Genomic DNA, 22,019 nt, shown 5'->3' on the forward strand with positions numbered 1-22,019 from the left:
AATTATTTTGGGTTTATCCCAAATCAATAATTTTGATCAAATTTATAGAAAAAGAATATTTTTAACATAAAATAAACATACAATATAAATATGTTTAATAAAGCTAATTTAGGCTGGGTTTGTTGGAGTGTGAACTAACTAGCGCGGAAACACTCCGGTGGATTACTATATGTTAATTATTAGCTTAAAAAACTTGAAAATTGATTAATATAATTTTTAAAGCAACTTTTCTATAAATATTTTTTAATAAAAAATACATACTTTAACCGTTTGAAAAACGTCAATACGAAAAACGAGAGAATCTGATTTAGTTAACAAAAGAAAAAAAAACACGGCCTTAGTGTGGTAGGTGCTATTTCATTACTTCTATCAGCATAGTCAAATTTGAAAAGGAAATTCTAAAGTGAGTTATAATATAGTAGTAAAATAGAGGGAGTACTTTTTTTTATTTCATACGAATTAATAGTCTTTAGAGATCTATCGAGTATCAATATTTATTATCCCAAAACAAACCCAGCCTTGGCCCCTTGATACCATCAACGAAAGCCTCGATATTCCTCTTTGCAACGCAGCTTGAGCTTGCCTCACCCGCCATAACCCTCTCCCTCAGCTCGTCCATCTTCTCCTGCAGCCGTCTCCCGTCCTCGCCTTCCATGATCCTCCCGACGCAACGCTCCACCTCGCCTCGGTTGGTGCTGCCCAGCCGGAACCCAATCTCCCACACCCTGACGATGTACGCGCAGTTGATGAACTGGTCCCCCGCCATCGGGTAGCACAGCATGCGGACGCCGTGCCGTATCGCCTCCAGCGTCGAGTTCCAGCCGCAGTGCGTGAGGTAGCACCCGACGGCGCCGTGCGCGAGGACGTCGTCCTGAGGCGCCCATGCCACGATCTTGCCGTGGCCGGAGATGGATATGGCCTCCGCGTACCCGGCGGGGAGGCCGGCTCGCCATGACGGGTCGTCCTTGAGGACCCACAGGAAAGGCCGGCCGGTGGCCTCCAGACCGGCGGCCAGCTCGGTGATCTCGGCCGGCGCGATCGGCGCGACCCAGGTCCCGAACGAGACGTACGTCACCGAGCCGGGAAGCTGCTGGTCGAGCCACTCCACGCAGGTTCTGTCTGCCTGACACATGCCGCCAGTGTTGTTCAGTGGCGAGCGCTGCAGGTTATTGTTCTCTTTTGGGCGATCAAGAACGACGTTGGCTAGCAATGGTCCGACTGGGAGGATTTGCGGGTGCTGCAATGGCTGTTGCTGGTCGTGGTAGACGTCGACGCCGCCGCCGGGGGCCTCGCCGGGGAAGGAGTTGACGAGGATGCAGCGGAGGCTCCTCGCACGCTCCATTGTGCGGAGCCAGAAGGTGAATCTTGATTTCTGGGTCGCTGCGTCACCGACGAGCCATGGCAAATCTTTGGTGCTTAGCTCTAGTTGTGCAGGGAATAAACTGATGATTTCAGCATGGAGGTTTGCTTTTACTTTGCTCTGGTCTTCGTTGAATCCGTTCGCCAATATGGGAATGCCTGTTTCCGAAAGGAAAACGTTAGATTGAAGGTGTTAATCTGTAACCCTAATCACAGCAGTAAACTGAATAGGGGCACAACTACAAAAGTACCATGACCATGAAGATAAAGAAGTGTTGCATATATACGGCATTACGGCATTGCCATACTTTTCAGAGTACGATGGTGCAAGTATTCTCTAACCATGGATAGAGATTTACGGCCCCATCACTTCTCTTATAAGCAAAAACTTGAATTTTTAACCTTAAAAATTGATTTTGAGGTATTTTTATTGTTGTTTATGTTTCAACATTAGATTTTAGATTGACGAGAACAAGTATATAAAAGTTTTATTTACAAATTAATTTTCGTTTACAAATATATTATTTTTTTCTAAAAAAGTTCAAACAATCACCCCTTAATAAACTAAAGTTTTTAATATTTTCTAATATATACAATATCGACTTTTTTTCCTAATTTGGTATGTTACAACTTTAACCGGTAAACTTTTGTAGGATGCCATTGCTTGGCCAAACGACATATTTATAAAAGAAAATGATTTGTAAATAAAACTTTCATGTGCGTATTTTTAGCGAGCTAAAAGTAAGACCAAAAAATAAACTTTGGTGAAAAAATCTCTCAAATCAACTCTAAATTTAAGATGATTATTCAAATTTTGGCTTATGATAGTTTATGGCTAAAACTCTCGAGCTGAAGTGTTGAAATTTATTTCCATTATCAGATAAAAGAACTGATCACATGGGCACATGGCCGAGAGACTATTCTGACAAACAAAAAGATCGAGAGCAGATATATATAATGATATAATAATTAAGTTGGTTAGAGCAATATTGAACGTTGCTTTGAAAAACAAAGACACGTACGGTATACAGATTGCTAATAAGGCTACCAAAATAATTACAAGTGAACAAACGTGGTGAGTTGAACACATCTCAAGTTCTCAAAGACCTGGCATACCTTGTATTCTTCTATGAACTGTCTCCGTACGGAATGCATTTTTAAAAATCCGATCTGTGTTTTTAAAAGTCTTTTACGGTACCTCTTTGGTACTATAGTATATTTGTGAGCGGCTAGTACCGTTAAATAAGGCATGCTAACATTTTGACTTCATAACCTACCATTTTGTGCTAATTAGTACTCTTCATGTCACAAAACACATGCCATTTTAGACAAGTTCCAAGTCAAACTTTACAAACTTCGAACATCAATATATATCACATTAAATATTTGATTAGATGTAGGAAAATTACACGCGTGATTTACTTCAAAACTACATTTTATATATGGCTACACTATTGGGTTTTTTAATTTTGAAAAAAAAGATCAAAATAGTATTTTGAAAACTATGATGATGTTAAAAACATTTTCTTTTTACTAAAGATTATAATAGTAGTCAACTTTATATAATATATAAGACTTTGCAAACTACTATTACTAAACAATGTGTATTTTGAATAAAAGCAGAAAAAAACTATAATTAATCATGTGTTAATGGCCGGACCACCTCGTTTTTTTCGTGCTGTGTAAAATCTCACCGAATCTTCACTAAAGAACAGGGCTAGCTAGTTTATTGCTGTTTCAACGCTATGTTATGATGTGTCTTTATCATAATTCAAAAGTCATTAATTGCAGAAATGATATTTATTATAGTCCACCACAATGCCAGACGGACATTAAATAACCCATTAAAATTCTGGCGTATTAACCTGTGTACTTTTACCATTTTCATGTTTAATTTCCTTTTCAAATTCATGCATGAGCGTTGTGGGATGGATCGCTCACGTGGTACGTTGTTTAGTCGTGAGCTTCTCTTTACTCCTATGGCTGTAGGATGCATGGTGTCTTAAGTGGCTCATTTAGGATGCGTTCATGAGTCATTGGCATTTTATGTCAACCAGGATGCAATCAAACCACGTAAACATATATCAGTTCTTATGGTTAGACCATGACAAACTATATCCACGTGGTGCATATGTATGTTTCTTGTTTCTATCTTTTGGTTTGGAACACGTAGGATCGTGATCCGGAGCACAAAACTACATAGGCATTGATTATCTTGTAAGGATTTTTTTTTATTTTTTTCATTTTTCAATTTGTCTTTATTAGAATTGATATATTTTAAGATATTATTTACTTAATTTTAGACTATTATCTTAGTATCGACGTGTATCATGGTATCAATTGTTGCCGATAGGTTATCCCTCGATATCATTCTAGTATCGGTACCAACTGAGTATTAACTGGTACTACTTTGATAATAGATCTAATACTGTTAACATATCATATTTGGTACCTTACAAAGATCATTTCGTTCTAAAATATGATACCGTACTCTAACAGTTGTAAACTCCCTATGCTACTGTATTATCGATCGAAAATCGAAATTAATAGGTTGAAGAAGAAAAAGCAGAAAATGGATGCATATGGGCGTACGTGTAGAAGCGAGTACCGTATTCTGAGACGAACCCTTTGTCAATAAGCTCGGGTATGGCCGCCACGGCGCGGTAGCTCGCCAGCATCGCCGGCCAGAACCCCACCGCCTCCACGCCGCACTTCGCGGCCACCGGCACGGCCCACGAAGCCAGCACGTCGACGACGACGCACGCGGCCCTGCGGCGTCCTCCTGGCAGCGCCAGGGCGCCGCCGTCGTCGCGCGTGAGCACGCGCTCCAGGTGCGCCGGCACGTGGTGCTCCATGGCCCGCACGATGCTGGCGAAGCACGGGGCAGTGTCGCCGTCGCCGTCCGCGACGACACCGCTGGGGAAGGAGGCGAGCGCCACGCCGCGGGCGCCGGCCTGCACGGCGACGCGGCGGTGCACGAAGTCGGGCAGGACGACGGTGGCCGCCACGCCGCGCGCGGCGAGGGCGCGCGCCAGGTGGAGCATCGGCGTAACGTGGCCCTGCGCCGGGAACGGCACGAGGAGGACGAAGGCGGCGGCGCCGTCGACGTCGCCGACGCCCACGCCCACGCCCATGCCGGCGGCGGCGATCGCTACGCTAGCTTCGATCGCGTCGTGCGTGGTGGGAAGACTGGATCGAACCGGAATGGATGCGTGGACTCGCGCAACGTGATGTGTCTGAGGAATTAAAAGATCGATCGGTCGAGGGGCCGGGGGCGCGGCGCGCGGCGCTTGGGAGGGGCAAGCTAGCCTTTATTTTGCCAGCTGGTTTTCTAGCCCGTTTTGACATTCGTTTAATTAAACGCATGTTATATCTTGTCATTTCTTAACGCAAAGTAAACGCTCTCCATTCTTATCAGCAGCAAGCACCTGACGACACGGTTGTCCATCAGCTGATACAGAGTTATCGTCGAAACGGTGTGCTGAATTGCTGATAGCCTGATACCATGCACCACACGCACCTGATGACGGACAAGCGGGAGAGAAGGTGACGGTGGTTGATTTAACAGATGGTTTAATAGACCGATCTGTAGCTATATATTACGCATACAATAAATTGTTACATACACAAATCTGTTACATATAATTATATAGCAGATAGCATGTTGTCCCAGTTGACTATGCACAATTTTAATATGATATATTATATACTGGTCTAAAATATAATTAATTATTTCTAGTTATTTAGTATAAACTATGGCCACGTTGGTTTGTAATGTTTTTGGGCAGGTTTTCCGGCAAAAAAAAATAATACATTAGTAAATAATTAATTATTAATTATAAAAAATTAAAAATAGATCAATATGGTATTTTAAAGCAACTTTCCTATAAATTATTTTTTTAAAAAAACCATTGTTTAGCAATTTGAGAAGCGTGCGCGTGAAAAACTAAAGAATTTGGATATCTAACCGTCATAGCCGAACACGACCTAAGTAGATATAAAAAAAATTCCTTTAATTAATTTAGTGGTCAATTTTTAAATTTTGAATTGATTAGATTTCCTTCCTATGTATCTTATTGGCTCTGTAATCATTATAATGTTTAAAATCATGTGTTACCTTATAGACATACTTATATATAGTATAAAATTTGAATTCTAAAAATGGTTTTGGAATTTGGAACAGAGGGAGTAGCTACATAGCTAGCACCTAAGCAGCCATCTAATCAACAACTTAGCTCTTGTTTATTTTATTTATGAATTATTATATTCTAGATTATTGAGTTAAATAGTTCTAGCTAGATTATTATAAGTCAAATGACAAAGGCCGGTAGTTAAAGTATTCAAGGACGGTGACTTCACCAAAATGTCATGGTTGAGCGAGGTAAATGAGGGATAACTGATTTTGTGGTTAAGCGAGGTAAATCAAATCTCGCTCTATAGAGGTATTATGGACTTTCTCTTGTGGTAGAAGTCACGGTATCCGAAAGCCCATAAATTGGTGGTACTAGCATGACTCATGGAGTAATAAACATGGCCTTAATTCTAAAAGAAAAAAAAAGAAAAATACGGCAAACAGCCCGAAAAGTTGGATAGAGCGACCGAGGCAAGAAAGTGCAAAAATCAAACTTGCGAGCTTAGCTTTCACCTGTAAAGAGGAAGAACCAGCGACGGACCTAACCAGCGAGCACTACGTTAGAACCCTACATATATGACGGGATAATAGTGACGGATCTAAGGATTGGTCAGAGATGCCGGTTACCTTTGACGGGTCATTCGGTTTGCCGTCATCGGTGAGCCATCCGGCCACAGCCCGTCACAGGTATTCCCTCATCTGTGACGGTCTTAAAGAAAAAAACCGTCAGAGATGACTCAGTGACGGATTTCCCGACTAATCCGTCACTGGTATCCCCTCATATCCCCTCACCTGTGACGGGCCACAACATTATAAGCCGTCACAGGTGATGGGCCGCCACCTGTGACGATTTGTTTTTCGACCTGTTACAGATGAAGTCATAACAGTGAGGGAGGAGATTATATTTTCTCCTAGCGGGACCCGTTAGAGATGAGGTTTACTCACCTCAAACGGGTTTAAGCTCTCACCCGTTTAAGGTGAGGGAGGATATTTTATTTTCTCCCAGCGGGGCCCACAACAGGAGGAGATAAGATCGGCCGATCTCTCGGTTCTCTCCCCCATTTCTCTCGGTTCTTTCTCCCATTCCCCATTTCACTATCTCTCCCTCTCTATGTGCGTGAGCGGCGGCCAAGCAGGGGCGGGAGGGGCGGCGGCGCCCTCCCTCCAATAGATCCGGCAGGGGCGGGAGGGGAGGTGCGGTGGGATCAGACGGATCTGGAGCCGTGGCGTGGTGGCAACCAACGACTGGAGGAAAGGCGGCGGCGGCCTGATGGCAGAGCCCTCCACCTCCGGCCGCCGCTTACGCCACCACCCGTGGGCTCCGCCGCCTCTACTACCACCCGCGTCTCCGCCTACGCCTCCACCGGCCCAAGCTTGCATGCGTCGGCCGGATTTGGAGCTCCTGGGCGGATCCGGGCCCTAACCGCCAGATCTGACAGTGGTGATGATTTTTTTTGATTTTGTTTTGTGCCCAAATGATTGTGAATGTGAAGTAATTTTGTTCTTTGGCTAGATGAACGTGGTTGTGATGTTTTTTATGATTTTGTTTTGTGTTTAAATGATTGGAAATGTGATTATTTTTTGTGATTTATGAATGCCTAATGAAAGTCTACGACTAGCTATGCTTATAATTTTTTTACTGTCATGTATCTGTGTATTCAGAGGGCATGGCTAGCGAATCCTGAGGCTAGCCAATTTTTAGCTTTTTTTTTTAATTTAACTCTTCACTTACGGGTCTATAGTAAAATCCATCATAGGTACTATCTCCTCTGACGTGTTTTCACTAACGAACTATCACATGTGTGTTACCTGTGACGGGTGCTACTCTTTGGGCCCGTCACAGGTGAGTTACCTATGACGGGTCCTAACTGGCCTAATGGTACCGACGATGAACACCTCCGACGGACGGACAAATATACACTCGTTAGAGGTGGGAGTCACCTCTGACGGCTTTCTACCCGTCAGAGGTGACTCCACTCACCAGTGACCACTGATCACTGACCATGGTCAAAACCGTCACAGGTGAGAGTTTGGGCCCGTCACAGGTGACCATGTCCAGTGTAGTGGAGATAAGGGTTCTAAATAAGCTAGGGCCACGCTCGGCTCGAGGGTGTAAGTTAACTTATCCTTGGCATGGAAAACGTAGTAATAGATTAGTACGTGATTAACTAATTATTAATTATTAAAAAAATATAAAATAGATTAATATGATTTTTTAAAACAACTTTCCTATATTTTTTTTGCAACAAATACACCGTTTAGCTATTCGAAAAGCATACGCGTGGAGAACGAGAGGGTAAGTTAACTTATCGGGGCAAACGAATGCGGCCTAGCCTAGATAGAGTTTTAGCTCTCTCTATTGATCTTTGCCATAAAATTTTGTAGGGTCTTTGTAGGAGCTCCAATAGATTTAACGGGTATCTTTACCCTAAAATTTTATAGGGTCTTTATAGAAGCTCCAATAAATTTAACGGGTAGTTGATGTTTGAGCCATGCCTCTCATTAAATCCGTCCCGGGAAGAACCGAAGAAGAGATGGAACGGCCGTGCCATCCTAGCAGCTTGTTTGTTCTGCTTTCTGAAAAATATCCAAGAGAAAAAAAAAACTGACCTGTTTCTCTGGCTGCAAGGCGGTGAAGTAGCTGCACAACTGGCCGGAAATCGCCGTAGCGGACAAGCTAGCGGCAGACAGAAGCCCTGAAAAAAAGCACACAACATATTTACAAATAAAAATAATTTATAACTGTAGCTTTTATATATGTGTTTTTAATTATCTAGAATTAAAACCAAGACTAAAAAATAAAAATAAAATAGAATAAATAATTGTACAATTTACTTTAAATTTAAAGTAAAAAATTTAAATATTGGCTTATAAAAATATGTGGAAGAGAAAAATAGGGCTGCTACTTTATCCCAGCTAGGAGTTGGAGGGGTGATTATTCGGCGGGAAAAAACTAAACAACATTTTTAAAAATAAAAAATAATTTACAAAAAATATTTTTATATACGTGTTCTTAGGAATTAAAAAATAAACCGTGATAAAAAACCTCAATATATATATATAATTTAAAGTTTAAAATTTAAATCTTAATTTATAATGAAATGCATATACTAAAAAATGGGACTAGGAGTGTGCATGGGGACGGCGGTGTCACCTTGGCGGGCCCACAGCCTCACCTCACCCGCAGGCAGGGAGGAGCGCCAATTAAATTTAGATGTGGCTAAACTTTTCAGTCCATATCACATCGGATGTTTGGACATTTATTTAAAGTATTAAATATAGATTATTAATAAGATCCATCTATAATCTTAGACTAATTCGTGAGACGAATCTAATAAACCTAATTAATCTATGATTAACCTATATGATGCTACGGTAAACATTTGCTAATTATAGATTAATTAGGCTTAAAAAATTCGTCTTACGGATTAGCTCTCATTTATGAAATTAATTTTTTATTAATCTATATTTAATATTTTAAATTAATGTTAAAAATCCGATGTGATTAGCGACTTAAAATAAGTTCAGAAACAAACACCACCCTAGAGTCGGAGAAAATCCAAAGTGAGAGGAGCCGCCTTTCACGCATCAGCTTCGCGCCGTACAGCCGCCGCCACTCGCCCACTCCTGCCACATCGCAGGCTTCCGAGCCACGAGGTGCCGCGCTTTCTCGACCAAAGGGACTCCCCTGCCGACTTGGAGCGGTGCCGGCCGTCGATCTCTCATGGCGACCGAAGATAAGGTGAAGGGAATGGATTTCAACGGGAAAGGGGTTAGCTTAAAACTTGCTTGTGTTGCACAACACTGTGTGTACGCACGCCGGACCGAACAATCTCCGTCTGGCTACTATGCCTGCCGCTCCACAACAATCTCGGTAACTCAAGTTGAAACTGCATGCACAGGGTGCACAGTACTAACACGACACTACTACTAGATAGCTGCAGCCTGAAATCTGAAGTCTGAACTTGTGAGCAATCCATCATACTCCGAACCTGACGGAACAAAACAAAACAACATCAAGAGGATCAAATCCATGAACGCAACGAGCATCTACTATTCATATGGGCCTAATTCTTTCTTGCCACACAAGCAAGGCCCAAGACGACAAGCCACCGCAGGAAAAAGAACACCAACCCCACCACTCCACCGAGAAAAAAGATCCAAGCCGAGGCGCACCGTCTCGACTTCTCTCCCCTCTCGCCCTATCCGTTCCTCGTTATAACTTGGCTGCCTCACCATCTCGTCCCCAGATTTCCATTCCTCCGCCGTTCGCCTCGAATCCAATCCGGCAGCGGCAGCCATGACGCCCACCGCTCTCGCGCACCTGGCCTCCGCCTCGCCGCTCCCGGCCCTCTCGCCCAGGAACAGGGCGAGGCCCGGGCAGGGGCCCGCGCTGCGGCGGCTGGCGGCGGCCGTGCCCCCGCCGCGGGCGTTCTTCTCGTCGTCGCCCGCGCCGTACCAGCCGCCGCAGCAGCCGGCGGGGTACTCGTCGCACCAGGCGTTCGGGCTGGTGCCCATGGTCATCGAGACGACCTCGCGCGGGGAGCGGGCGTACGATATCTTCTCGCGCCTGCTCAAGGAGCGGATCGTGCTCATCCACGGCCCAATCGCCGACGAGACCGCCTCCCTCGTCGTCGCGCAGCTGCTCTTCCTCGAGTCCGAGAACCCGCTCAAGCCGGTCCACCTCTACATCAACTCCCCCGGGGGCGTCGTCACGGCGGGGCTCGCGATCTACGACACCATGCAGTACATCCGCTGCCCCGTCACCACGCTCTGCATCGGCCAGGCCGCGTCCATGGGCTCGCTCCTGCTCGCCGCCGGCGCCCGCGGGGAGCGCAGGGCGCTGCCCAACGCGCGGGTCATGATTCACCAGCCCTCCGGCGGGGCACAGGGCCAGGCCACCGACATCGCCATCCAGGCCAAGGAGATTCTCAAGCTGCGTGACCGCCTCAACAAGATCTACCAGAAGCACACCGGGCAGGAAATCGACAAAATCGAGCAGTGCATGGAGCGCGATCTGTTCATGGACCCTGAGGAGGCTCGTGACTGGGGGCTCATCGACGAGGTCATTGAGAACCGCCCCGCTTCCCTGGTGCCCGAGGGCGTCGGTGGTGGCGTTGACCTGCCTATCCACAGCGGCGGCGTCGGCGGAAGGGGCAGAGATGTCGAGGAGCCCTCCGCGGTGTGAGCGGTGGTCAGAAAGGTGAAACCTTTTCGTGTCCAATGGCCATGTTGTTGTTGTTAGATCTAAGGTTCAGTTCTTATACTACATAAAACTTAACTTGTTATTCTGGTTGCCGATGCGTTCGGTTCCCCACATGTTGTCTTCATTGCCTGAATTGAGCAGAGCTATTGCTGATATTTATTGCAAAAATCTTAAGGAAATTTTATTCCGGAAATACTGATTAGTACTCTTCGTAAGGTTCTTTGTGTGGTTCTATGTCAGCTACGAATTCCACGCGAAGGCATTATTTTTGCTTTCTGCACAAAGTTTACTTATGCAGAATTGTTTGTTAGGCTGTCATATATGGGCATAGTGTTCAGAGATGGCTGGCATAATTGATTTCCAAGAAAACCATCTACTAGTAAATACTACCTCTATTTCAGAATGTAAGACATTTTAGTATTGTCTAGATTTATATGAATGCTAATGAATCTAGGCATATATATATATAAACAATATATATTCATCAATAGATTAATCTAGGCATGCCAAAACGTCTTACAATGTGAAACGGAGGGAGTAAAACTTAAAGAGAATTGTATGTTTTACCATTGACAAACAGATAGAAGATTTGAACATGTAAGCTGACTACAGATTGAAGATTTTATAAACGGATACTAGAAGATTTGACAAACATATAGTAGTAGATAAACAATTTGTGTTGGTTAAGTTTTGAGTTGGCACTTGGCACTCCATGTAACCAATAGTACTAGTATTTTTATCACTAGGTTCTTCAACCTTGAGCAAGTTCTGGACATTGTCCAGGAGTCCAGGAGTAATCAAATAGGGCTTGTACTAGGGAATAATCATTTGATTTTCGGTTCTTAGGAGACTAGGAAAGATACTGATAATCTTACAGTAGTTAAAACACGCCGAGTTACAGAATAGTGATATACTATAAACTTGCAGATTTTTGTAACATTCACTATTATATGGTCAATATGTTGCACTTATGTGCTTATGTAGTTTACTAGTAGCATATTGTTCATGCTTTGTAACGGAATTTTGTTAAAAAATATCATTAGCATGTTATTAAAGTAGATCTAATAAAAATATTTTGATATATTGCCCATGCTTTGCAACGGGATTTTATTAAAAAAAATATCATTAGCATATTATTAAAGTAGAGCTAATAAAAATATTTTGATATATAAGTCTTAGTTATTTTTTCTTTTAAAAAGTACGAGGGAGTTGGTGGTCGAGTAGAGGGCAGATTCATCACCACCACTAATATTTATAGGAGTATAGATAAGGTATAAGCTATGAGCTGCATATGAGCTAGACCAAATGACAAACGTGGATTGTCTTCAATGTATGGATAATTGGGGTTAACAGGGATGGATCCACACTCTGATGCTTTTTGTAACTTGAGAGCTTCATATGAATTGCAAAGCAGAATTTTCCCAATCGCTTCTTCCTCTCCAATCTGAATGATTGGATCACGCGTTAAGTTGCATTGAGGTAAGCATTTTGCATACGAATACATTTGGACGAGACGGAAAATTCTGCAAGGGTGGGTAACTGAGGAAAAGCCATGTATTCTGATGCAATTGCCTCAGATCTTGTCACTGGTTCATGCCATGGTGACCTCCGTCCCAAAATACCACCAGGAAATGCCACATATTCTGCCATGTGGTAACCGAGGAAATGCCACATATTCTGATGCTTTTTGTAACTTCGGAGATTCATTTGAGTTACAAAGGTAGTAGTATTTACAAAATTCCTTTCGTGTGTATTTATCTGATTCATTTTGGTTTTGGGTAGGCCTTTCGCGCTGTTAAAAATGTTTTTCTTTAATCCAATGTCTGGTTACTACAGCCTTTCGCACTGGACACTTATAGTTTGTTGAGGCCATCAGCCCATCACCATGTTCATGGAACGCGTCCTTCAGAGAAGTTTCATCAATCATCATCGGAGCATAACACAATAGCACTTAACAATTTCACCATCGGAGCACTTACCAGAGGTTAATTGTCTTTCGAAGAAGTTATGCCTTCGCGGTACTCAAGACAAGACATACGTGGAGCACGAATGGAAAGAAGAAAAGCATCGATCAGGGGAAGAACATGAACATTGTCATGTAAACCAGCAGAAAACAGAATGGTTGCTGGTGATGCTTGGATTTTTGTAGGACCGAAATCCATGAAAAATGTGTCTATTTTTTCCCTCTGTGTTCCTTCGAAACAAATGAATGGGCATTTTGAGATTCCTATGGAATGGTTTATCTAATCCATGGGATTTTAGAGGATTCCTAACATGAGCTTGGACCTCATGGAGTCGTGGAAAACTTTTCTTAACTTTATCTCCCAAAATACTATAGTTTCAGTATGAAGCATCCAAACAAGTTGCACACTTTTCCTGTATTTTAATATTGGAGTCCCTAGGAAAAGATTATGCCCTATGCCTTTCTCCCCATCTCCGTCAAAATTTGGATTTACGGTGCGAAATTTGACCGAAATCCAGCTGATTTCAAATCATTCGACTGTTTTTAGCAACCTCGAAGAAGAGAAAAAAAGGACAAAAATGCATAGCCGGCCCAAACAGTGGTAATCATCTATCTACCAAGGCCTCTAATGGGCTGAAGATATGGCCCGGCCCAAAGTTCCGAGGCCGAAACCCTTCTTCTCCCACCTCCGCTGCTGGACTGATCGCTCGCTCGCCCGCCGCCGCCCGATTCCCGAAGCCTTCCACCTCACCGCTACGCCGGCCGGCGTGTGCCCGGCTCTTCTCGCTCCGGCCGGCCCGCCCGACCAAACAAGCGAGCAGCCAGCGGCGGCCACCGCCAGCCAAGCCAAGCCGGCATGGCCTTCCTCTTCAACAGGTTCCAAGAGGTACGCTTCTTCTCGCCTCCGTTTACATCCCCGCAAAACCATCGCCGGATCCCGATCTGCTCCCGATTCCCCCTTACGCAAGCGAGAGAAGCACCGTGCGGGTTTTTCTCTATCTTGTGGGGATTTGGTGGCATTTGATTGTTTTTACTTTTTAGCAACTCTTACCTCAGTCGCTCACTTGCTCTCCATCGTTGGGAAAAAAATGCACTTTGCTACGTTGATCAGTTGATGTATGCTTGATTTCCCCCAAGCTCCGTCTAATGCCGACCCAAATGAGAGCAGTGCTTGTCCCATCGAACAACATTATGATTTCCTCCATTGTCGGTATTTTATTTTGTTTTTAATTCATTAACTGATGCATTTCCAGGCCGTCAAAACACTTGCCAAGAATCCAATGTTTGCTAAGAGTCCAATTTTTGCACGAGATCCAAGGCACCTTCAGTTCGAAGCTGATGTAAATCGTTTATTTCTCTACACCAGGTTTGCCAATATCTGAAGAAACAGACCTGTTCCCTTTCACTGTATTGTGCCGTTGTGGATATCTTGTTGTGTGCATGCGGCGTCTAGTTTTTGTATTACTGTAAATGGACAATTGAAACCGATATTGCAAATCTAGTTTAACATTGTAAATCTCCAATAAGCAATACAATCCCATTAAGGTGGTCATTGGATTCTCATAGTTTAGATGCTACACAGTGTTGATCTCCTAGTTGTTCAACCCATTGGTTAGAAATGTGCATCTTTTAAACCCTTCTCTTATCAGCAATTGGCAGATCATCCCACTAAATATATGTTTTATTAATTATTATTACTATGTTTGAAATTTTAGTTTACCACAGCCTTTCAACATCTCTTTGAATATGACCATTTTCCTAAGTTCTTTTCAATGTGTGCTCAGCTATTACCGTTTGGGGGATAATGCTGAAGAGAAGGATGCAGAGGAGATTATTGATATGGCTAGCAAAGCTTCTGTTTCTGAGCAGCAGAAGCAAGTGCAGGAGAATGTTCACTATCAACTTACAAATATGTGCCAAGCAATGGATAGCATTCTTCTTCCTGATACAAAAAATGGTGCTCCAGAAGCTAATAATCATCCTCGACGTAGTGGATTGAGTTTCGCTGTTGGCACAGAGGTTGCATCTGCAAACAAGCCAGGTAATTTGTTCTAACTATACGCATTCAATTGTCACATCCGCAGTTCTGCACTTACATGATAGTATCAGACAAAATATTGTTTGCATAAATGCCATTAGCACCTTAGATACTTTTGACATTTTTCTGCATCAAAGCATACTTTTGAGTTTAAATATGACAATCACAATATATTTGCCTGTATTTTCATTTCAAATCTCTGGCATTCATTGGAAAGAGAGAAAATATAATATGGTTACACATATATGACAGGTACTTACTACTTAGTTAAGCAGAAATAAATATATCCATTATGCTAACCTCGTATCCATGTTTCCAGCAAAATATGTGTGCTGTTTCTTTGTTTGGAAGCACAATTTCATATTTCCTTTTAGCAGTTGAATCCCAAGATGCTTAGTTCTGATCTATTTACTCTGCAGTGCAGATGTCCCTGCTACCAGGCCTTTAACTCGCACTGAATTGTCAAATAAATTTAGGGATCACTTTCAATACACCCTTGACATCAGGCCTTCACAAATTCCTCACAAAGATGCAGGGCAAGGTCTGTTCTTATCTGGAGAAGCTAATGCTGGTGCTGTCCTAGCCATCTACCCTGGATTAATATATTCTCCTGCTTATTATCGATATATCCCTGGATACCCAAGAATTGATGCTTGCAACAACTATCTGATCACAAGGTATGATGGAACAATAATTGATGCTAAACCATGGCAATTAGGTGGTGATAGCAGAGAAATATGGTATGGCTCAGATTCGGTAGATTACAATGCAGCGCTACCCAAAAGCCAAGAGAGCAACTCTGACCGGGCATGGAGGATGCTCAGCAAGCCTCTGAAGAAGGGTCACAGTGAAAACTTCAGGGAAGTGCTTGAACGACGAAACCCACTCGCTTTTGGTCACTTCGCGAATCATCCACCAAAAGGGACAGCTCCCAATGTCATGATCTGCCCATATGATTTTCCGTTGACAGAGAAGGACATGAGAGTCTACATCCCTAACATTACTTTTGGTGGTGAAGAAGAGCCCATTACAATGAAACGATTTGGTTCATTCTGGTTCAAGTCTGGGCGTTCTGGTAATAAGGTTGGGGAGTCTCCAGTTCTGAAGACGCTAGTGCTGGTGAGTACAAGGTCCATTTGTGATGAAGAGCTCTTCCTGAACTACCGGTACAGCAACTCAAAGAAGCGACCAGAGTGGTATACACCAGTTGATGAAGAAGAGGATAAGAGAAGATGGAGCTAGTTTTGCACATCTTAACTTTAACAATTCTAACTTTTTTTGTTCTGGTTTCGACCCACAAATTGCACCAGGGAGTGAGTAAACTCCTGAATTAAGATGACAATTTTATTTATTATGCTCCCCTGGACATTAGTTAACATTTTGGTAGAGTGCCTCCGGTATACTGTCCTTACAAGGCTTTTGTAGCGCACAAGGAATGGAATACTAGTACAAACTACCAATTACATGGTCATTGTCCTCGGAATTATGTATTCTTCGTCCCAATAATCTCACAGGAAAATAATTCAACAATGCTTATGGATCTATTCCTGATGAGGAGTCATATGCTGAAGTTTCACCCAGTTTGGTTATCAGTTGCTAACTTGCTATTGAAGTACTCATTTAAATACTTACATGAAAGGTTCAATATTTTGTTTCCGAAATTTGTACCTTATCATTGCAATTGCTATAAATCAATATAAGTTTGTGCATTGAAGGAAAAAGGAATTCTGACATTTTGCTGCCTTTTTTTTTTTCATTCTTGTACATGCAAGAAAGCAACTTGTGTTTCTGATTGGATTGATTCACTATTTCTTTGACTGCCAAATACTAGAGTTTTCTTGAAGGATTCCTAGCAAGTTTTTGAGTTCTTTCATCGTATGTCAAACAAAGATTAGCTCCTTGGTGCTATAGCCATCCATACATCTGAAACATGAAGGATGACATTATTCTGTCTTTCTTATCTAGGGACTTCCTTGGGCAGATCATCAAAGAGTAGCCCTAGTAGGGCTGCTTCAAGTTTGGTCAATATCATGATGCGAGTCCAGCATTTTTGTGGTCATCTGTCCTGAATTGAACTCGTGCTATAGTGCACGGCCAAAATTTGTTTCTACTTGTTGCCTTCTTTGCCGTGCTACCCTTTCTTCCTTGCAACTCCCGCTTCACTGAAGATCATGCAAAGTTGACTGCTGACTATGCACTCCAGTGAACCGTGTTTCTATTGCTGTATGCAGATAGACGTGTCTCTGCTCTTCCTTGGAACATGCTTGCCTGGTGACAGGTTATCTTGACGAATCTGAAATAACACACTACTCTTTAGAAAAAAGATAACAAGAAATGTAATCTGGTCAAATGTTTGCTCCGGGAAACCTCAAGATTTTGAGTTTGCTTGGACGCAGCCTAGCTGTATCTTATGATCTCTATGATTTATTCTTGTCATGTTCCCCATATCAGATTGGTAGCAACATGCTGAATAGTGAATACTCGTTCTGTTGGGCCTGAATATTCAATCGATAGAGAACATCAAATCAATCAAAGTTTATAACTATAGGAAGTATCTATCCTCCTGTGAGTTAAGCTGCCAAGTGCCAACTCATTTGGGAATGGAACAAACCACCAAATTATTGTGAGAACAAGCAAGTTTGCTGTCAGCTCGCTTCAACAACGTGCTGGCATAAAAAAACTGTCTTTGTGGTAGGACGAGGACAGTGTGCATTTTAGTTACGCAGAGTAAGTCGTCTTCGAGTGATTGTATCATCTTGATATAATTTTTTTAGATAAATAAAAGCTTCCTTTATCTTAAAAAAAACGACGTCACACATTATACTGAGTTCGGTTGGGTTTGTCCTTTGTCCTTATCAGATCATAGATTAATACGGCAGTAGATTAACAACAATTAACGAGATATCTTGAGAGGATGATGATTATCTATGAAATGGTCCAGCATGTGAGTCATGAGAAATAAATGAGTTGTTGAGTGCCTTCTTATCCTTGAATATATCCAGTAAAAGTGATCGACGTCGGCATTTGATGCAATTCTAAGGTTTGTGTCACGAAGAAACATTTGTTTCAGCGATCGATTCACGGTACTTTTCTTTAAAACATGGTAATGCATCCTGATACTTCGACTAAAACTGAAGTTTCTCCAAAATATAGGATGCTTTGGATTTTCTTTATACTGAGTTCTCATTGGCTCATAAGTTGCAACGAAATTTGAATTTTAGAACCTTTTATAATTATTGTATGACTATTATTTTTATTTTTCAGTTTTGGCTCTTGGACCGTAAAAAAGATAGTCTTATTTAGATTCATCCATTAATAGATGTATAATTTATATATATATGTCTAGCTAGATCCATTAGAATTCATATTAATCTAAGAAAGACTAAAAAGTGTTACGTCGTGAAACGGAGAGAGTAGAAGTATAGAGGTCATTAACCAAAATTATTTCGCGTTCCTTAATTAGGTCATGTCACTTGCCTTCGGCTTATAAGAGCAGGTACAATAGTAGACTGTAAGCTAGCTATAAACATATTTTAAAGAGAAAAGAGAAAAGAGAGGAGAGAGAGTAGTGGGCTACTAATTTGTAGCTAGCTACAACACGGGCTCCAAGACGCTTAGTGTGTATGATATGTGAGACCATATATTAATGTTTTGTAGGTAACTATTGTTGAAGCTAGTAGTTGTCTATACTATTAAACTTGCTCTAAACTGGCTATAAATAGCCCTGTTTAGCAAAATTTAAGATTTTAACTGTATATTCTAACAGCAAATGGACAGAAATAATAAGAAATATATATTGCGTAAGTGTAGCACAAGGCAAATTCGACGATTGACATTACTTTCATGTCAAATACTTCTTTTATGAAAGAGTACATATTTATCCACGCGTGTTAATGGTCAAAATACAAATTAACTTGTACCACTTATATTTTGAAATAGAGAGTATTAAATTAATTGAACCATCTAGGATAAACACGTTCTGACCAAATGACAATTTGCTTGTACATCCTTTCTGGTGACGGTTAGGAGCTCATGTGATTAGCACCCACACTTTTGATTAATATTGAGTTGCACAAGTTTAACAATCGCTTGTCTTTCGCCCCACGAGTCACAATTGAGAGACACGCCACATTTTCAGTGATGATGTCAGTGTATTTGCAATTCTTAGTTTGCATCATGGATAAATAAATATTCGCTTGCAGCATTAGAATAAATCTAGAATCTTAGTACTTCTCCTTTAAAAAATAATATCCTCATTCTTTGAACTGAATACTTAATCTTTCTGTCTTTTTCTTTGAGAGAGAGATATTGAATCTTGTTTCATAAAATAAAAAAAATGCTGATGACTAAATCAGAATTGCTTCATGTTGTTCGCCCATCTCTATCTACTGATGGCATAGGATTTTGTTTGATTTGTGGCCCTACTTAGCCCAACGAGGCATACCGTATACATGTTTGACAGAGTATCTAGTTTCTTGCAACATGCCATACTTTTGTAGCATATTACTAGCTTGTCATGGGTACATAATTTGTCAATTTGCCTAGCTTGCAGAGAACGAATTTTCTGTGCTATACAGTGTGGAAAACAAAAACATTCAGAAAAGTCATGTGCCGGCCGAAATACCCGATCAATGCCTGGAGCTTGGAAGTACATTCTCTGTAATTTCCAAACGAACAAAAGGATGTAGCATACTGCATACATGCACCACCTTCTTGCTGTGATTTAGCTTAAAATTTAGAGATTTACTTTGGTCCAACAAAAAGTAACAAAAAATAACTCGAGGTACCAGTATCTCGCGGTACCAAATTATTTCTGATCGTTGAATCTAACGGTGCACATCCTACTTAGCTAGATCCAATAATAAAAAATAATTTGGTGCCTCGAGATAGCCTTTAAAATTTAGGCAGAAACAAAGCAAAGCAAAGACAAGACAAGTTCTCCGGCAACGCACAGTCAGGCCGGCGCAAAGTTCATCGAAAACGTCGAATCGATCTCAAAACAACACTGTTCTTACCGTCATCCATGCAATGCTTTGGCATGTTCTATTAGGGAAAAGAAACTGTTCTTAGTTCTTGTTCGTTAGCTATACACGCTAAATCCATCCACAAAACGTCAAGCTCGAACACTTGCTTTTATGCTCTCCTGAAGTTAGCAAGCAAGCACGTAAGTTCTCTGCATGTCAGCTTCGACTATGTGGTGCCCTCAAAATAAGTTATGATCCATTTTATTTACTTGTCACTCAATAGTTGCTTTATACTACAAGATAACAAATGCTGTGATCCCAAATTACTGGAGAAGCACCACATGTGATTCTATCTGGTAAAAGAAATCGTATGGGCAACAAATTGAGTATGTGATAAATTTCAGTTATATAAAAGTACTCCCTCGGCATTCTAATAGCTGACGTCGTTAACTTTTTGGCATACATTTAATCATCATCGTATTTAAAAAACTGATGTAATTATCATTTATTTTGTTGTGGTTGGATTTATATTTTAATATAACTTAATGGTCACATGCGTATTAAAATGTTAACGATATTATCAATTAAAATACGGAGCAAGTATTAGCAAACATCGTGCATAGAGTATAATGACGAAACGATACAGAGTATTTGACAATCAAGGGAAATAGTGATATGCACTAATTAAAGGGTTGGAGTGAAATCAAGGTATAGGATAAAAAGAATACTCCAGCGTGACCTAAATCAAATGTGTGAAACTTTAAGTATAAAAAAATGTTATTTTATTTTTTAGCGATAAAAAAGCTTGTTATTTTATAAGTAGTACATGTAGTATCAATAAGCATTATGATCATTCAACAAGAAAAAAACTAAAGCAAATTGATAGGCTAGTTTTAGGGACATCACAATCATCTAACTAGGAGTAAAACTCAAAATAACATTTATATTTTTCACCCAAGATTTCCATTTTCATTTTACTTACAAGCTGTTTTAAAAATATATACATAAATATACATACAAGAAGAGAAAGTAAATTTCGGTACGTCATGCTACTTAGTACACTGAAGTACTAAGTTTTTATATAAAGTATGATATGTTAATTTACTATTTTAATAATTATAAAAATGATTATAAGTATATACTTGAACAACCGAATTAATTATAAACGAGCAATTAATGGCTCCTTTGAAATACATGATCCAAAAAATACAGTAATAAAAAACATAGAACTTAGGATGTCATGCTAATTTGATCCTATGGAATGCCAAAACATAGGACTTACTCAATCATGTTGTTTGGTTGTTTCACTGGAAAATCGTATATGAATTTGGAGAGACGGTAATACAAAGGGAATTTTGCAATAGATTTGAGCTCATGTTAGATTATCTCTCAAAATACATGTTTTAGGTCATTTCATAAGAACCTTAAAGGATTCATTTCTTTGATCCAAAGGATTATACAGTTAATTTTCCAAATGATTTATATCCTACAAAACTCCTTTAATCCTTTTCCCAAAGGAGCCCGAAACTGTGCGAGAGAGTAGAAAAAATCCTCCAAATTGCCGAATTAACGCAGTTTTGAATTGAGCCCTTCGAGGACGATGCTGTCGATGCATAGGTCCTTCCATTAGCTTCTTCGAGAGACGAACCATTTACATGAGTTAATTAAGAGTATGTGCTTCTGTTTCATATCTCTTGGCCGGGAAATACCAAGCCCTTTATTTTTAGCTTGACTTTCTCACTATTTTCCGTTATTCTGTTGGTGTGTCTGACAGACATGCCATTTATCCTCAGATCGAGGCATGATCATTCAGAAACTCTGCACTTATCACCTCGACTGTGCAAAACTCTACTGGAGTAGCCGTAACAATCAGTCGATCAATGTTCATATCTTCTCAGGATACTGTTGCAGTATTACATGACGCGAACACAATGGGGGACGACTGTAACGACATATTTGCAAAAATAAAATTATAAATAAAAATTTTATATATGTATTCTTAACGATCTAAAAACCAAGATTAAAAATAAACTTGAGTAAAAAACCCAAAATCAATTTCATGTTTAAGGTTAAAAATTTAAATTTCAGCTTATAATTATAAACATAAGCGAAAAGATAGTAACGCATACGAATACGCATAAGAATACCAAGTACGTCATAGTTGATTATATATACAATTCTTTCATAGAAACTGATGATATTCTCCTATGCCATGGATGCATATCCTCTATAATTATATCATTGTTTTTACTATCACTAACATTTGGGTCATATTCTTCTACATGTCCATGTGTCGGTGCGTATAATGATATTGTTATTATCACAGATGATATAATCCTTATGCCATTGGTGTTTAC

General features: G+C 40.9%; 3 protein-coding genes across 3 annotated transcripts; 2 read left to right on the forward strand and 1 right to left on the reverse strand.

The window, feature by feature from the left end:
* Positions 1 to 436: 436 nt before the first annotated feature.
* On the reverse strand, positions 437 to 4,466 carry LOC102718245 (UDP-glycosyltransferase 82A1-like; the record flags this gene model as incomplete). The annotated part of the gene is made up of 2 exons (XM_006648799.3): positions 437 to 1,518; positions 3,968 to 4,466. Coding segments are annotated over 2 exons (1,530 nt in total), but the record flags the coding sequence as incomplete, so codon positions are not given.
* A 5,162-nt stretch (positions 4,467 to 9,628) lies between these two features.
* LOC121053594 (ATP-dependent Clp protease proteolytic subunit-like) lies at positions 9,629 to 10,899 on the forward strand. The gene has a single exon (XM_040521170.1). The coding sequence runs from the start codon at positions 9,792 to 9,794 to the stop codon at positions 10,677 to 10,679; it is 888 nt and encodes a 295-aa protein (XP_040377104.1). The 5' UTR covers positions 9,629 to 9,791; the 3' UTR covers positions 10,680 to 10,899.
* Positions 10,900 to 13,382: 2,483 nt separating this feature from the next.
* Positions 13,383 to 16,506, forward strand: LOC102701057. The gene is made up of 4 exons (XM_006647504.3): positions 13,383 to 13,546; positions 13,914 to 14,026; positions 14,445 to 14,701; positions 15,123 to 16,506. The coding sequence occupies exons 1-4, from the start codon at positions 13,517 to 13,519 to the stop codon at positions 15,938 to 15,940; spliced, it is 1,218 nt and encodes a 405-aa protein (XP_006647567.2). The 5' UTR covers positions 13,383 to 13,516; the 3' UTR covers positions 15,941 to 16,506.
* Positions 16,507 to 22,019: the final 5,513 nt, after the last annotated feature.

The sequence above is a fragment of the Oryza brachyantha genome, chromosome 2 (genome assembly GCF_000231095.2).
Source record: "Oryza brachyantha chromosome 2, ObraRS2, whole genome shotgun sequence".
Classification (NCBI taxonomy): domain Eukaryota; kingdom Viridiplantae; phylum Streptophyta; class Magnoliopsida; order Poales; family Poaceae; genus Oryza; species Oryza brachyantha.

Bases quoted from the DNA above. Each gene is read 5' to 3' on its own strand.
- LOC121053594 (XM_040521170.1), top strand. From the start codon at position 9,792: ATGACGCCCACCGCTCTCGCGCACCTGGCCTCCGCCTCGCCGCTCCCG.
- LOC102701057 (XM_006647504.3), top strand. From the start codon at position 13,517: ATGGCCTTCCTCTTCAACAGGTTCCAAGAG. The intron at 13,547-13,913 runs GTACGCTTCTTC...ATGCATTTCCAG, and splicing joins TCTTCAACAGGTTCCAAGAG to GCCGTCAAAACACTTGCCAA. The intron at 14,027-14,444 runs GTTTGCCAATAT...ATGTGTGCTCAG, and splicing joins CGTTTATTTCTCTACACCAG to CTATTACCGTTTGGGGGATA.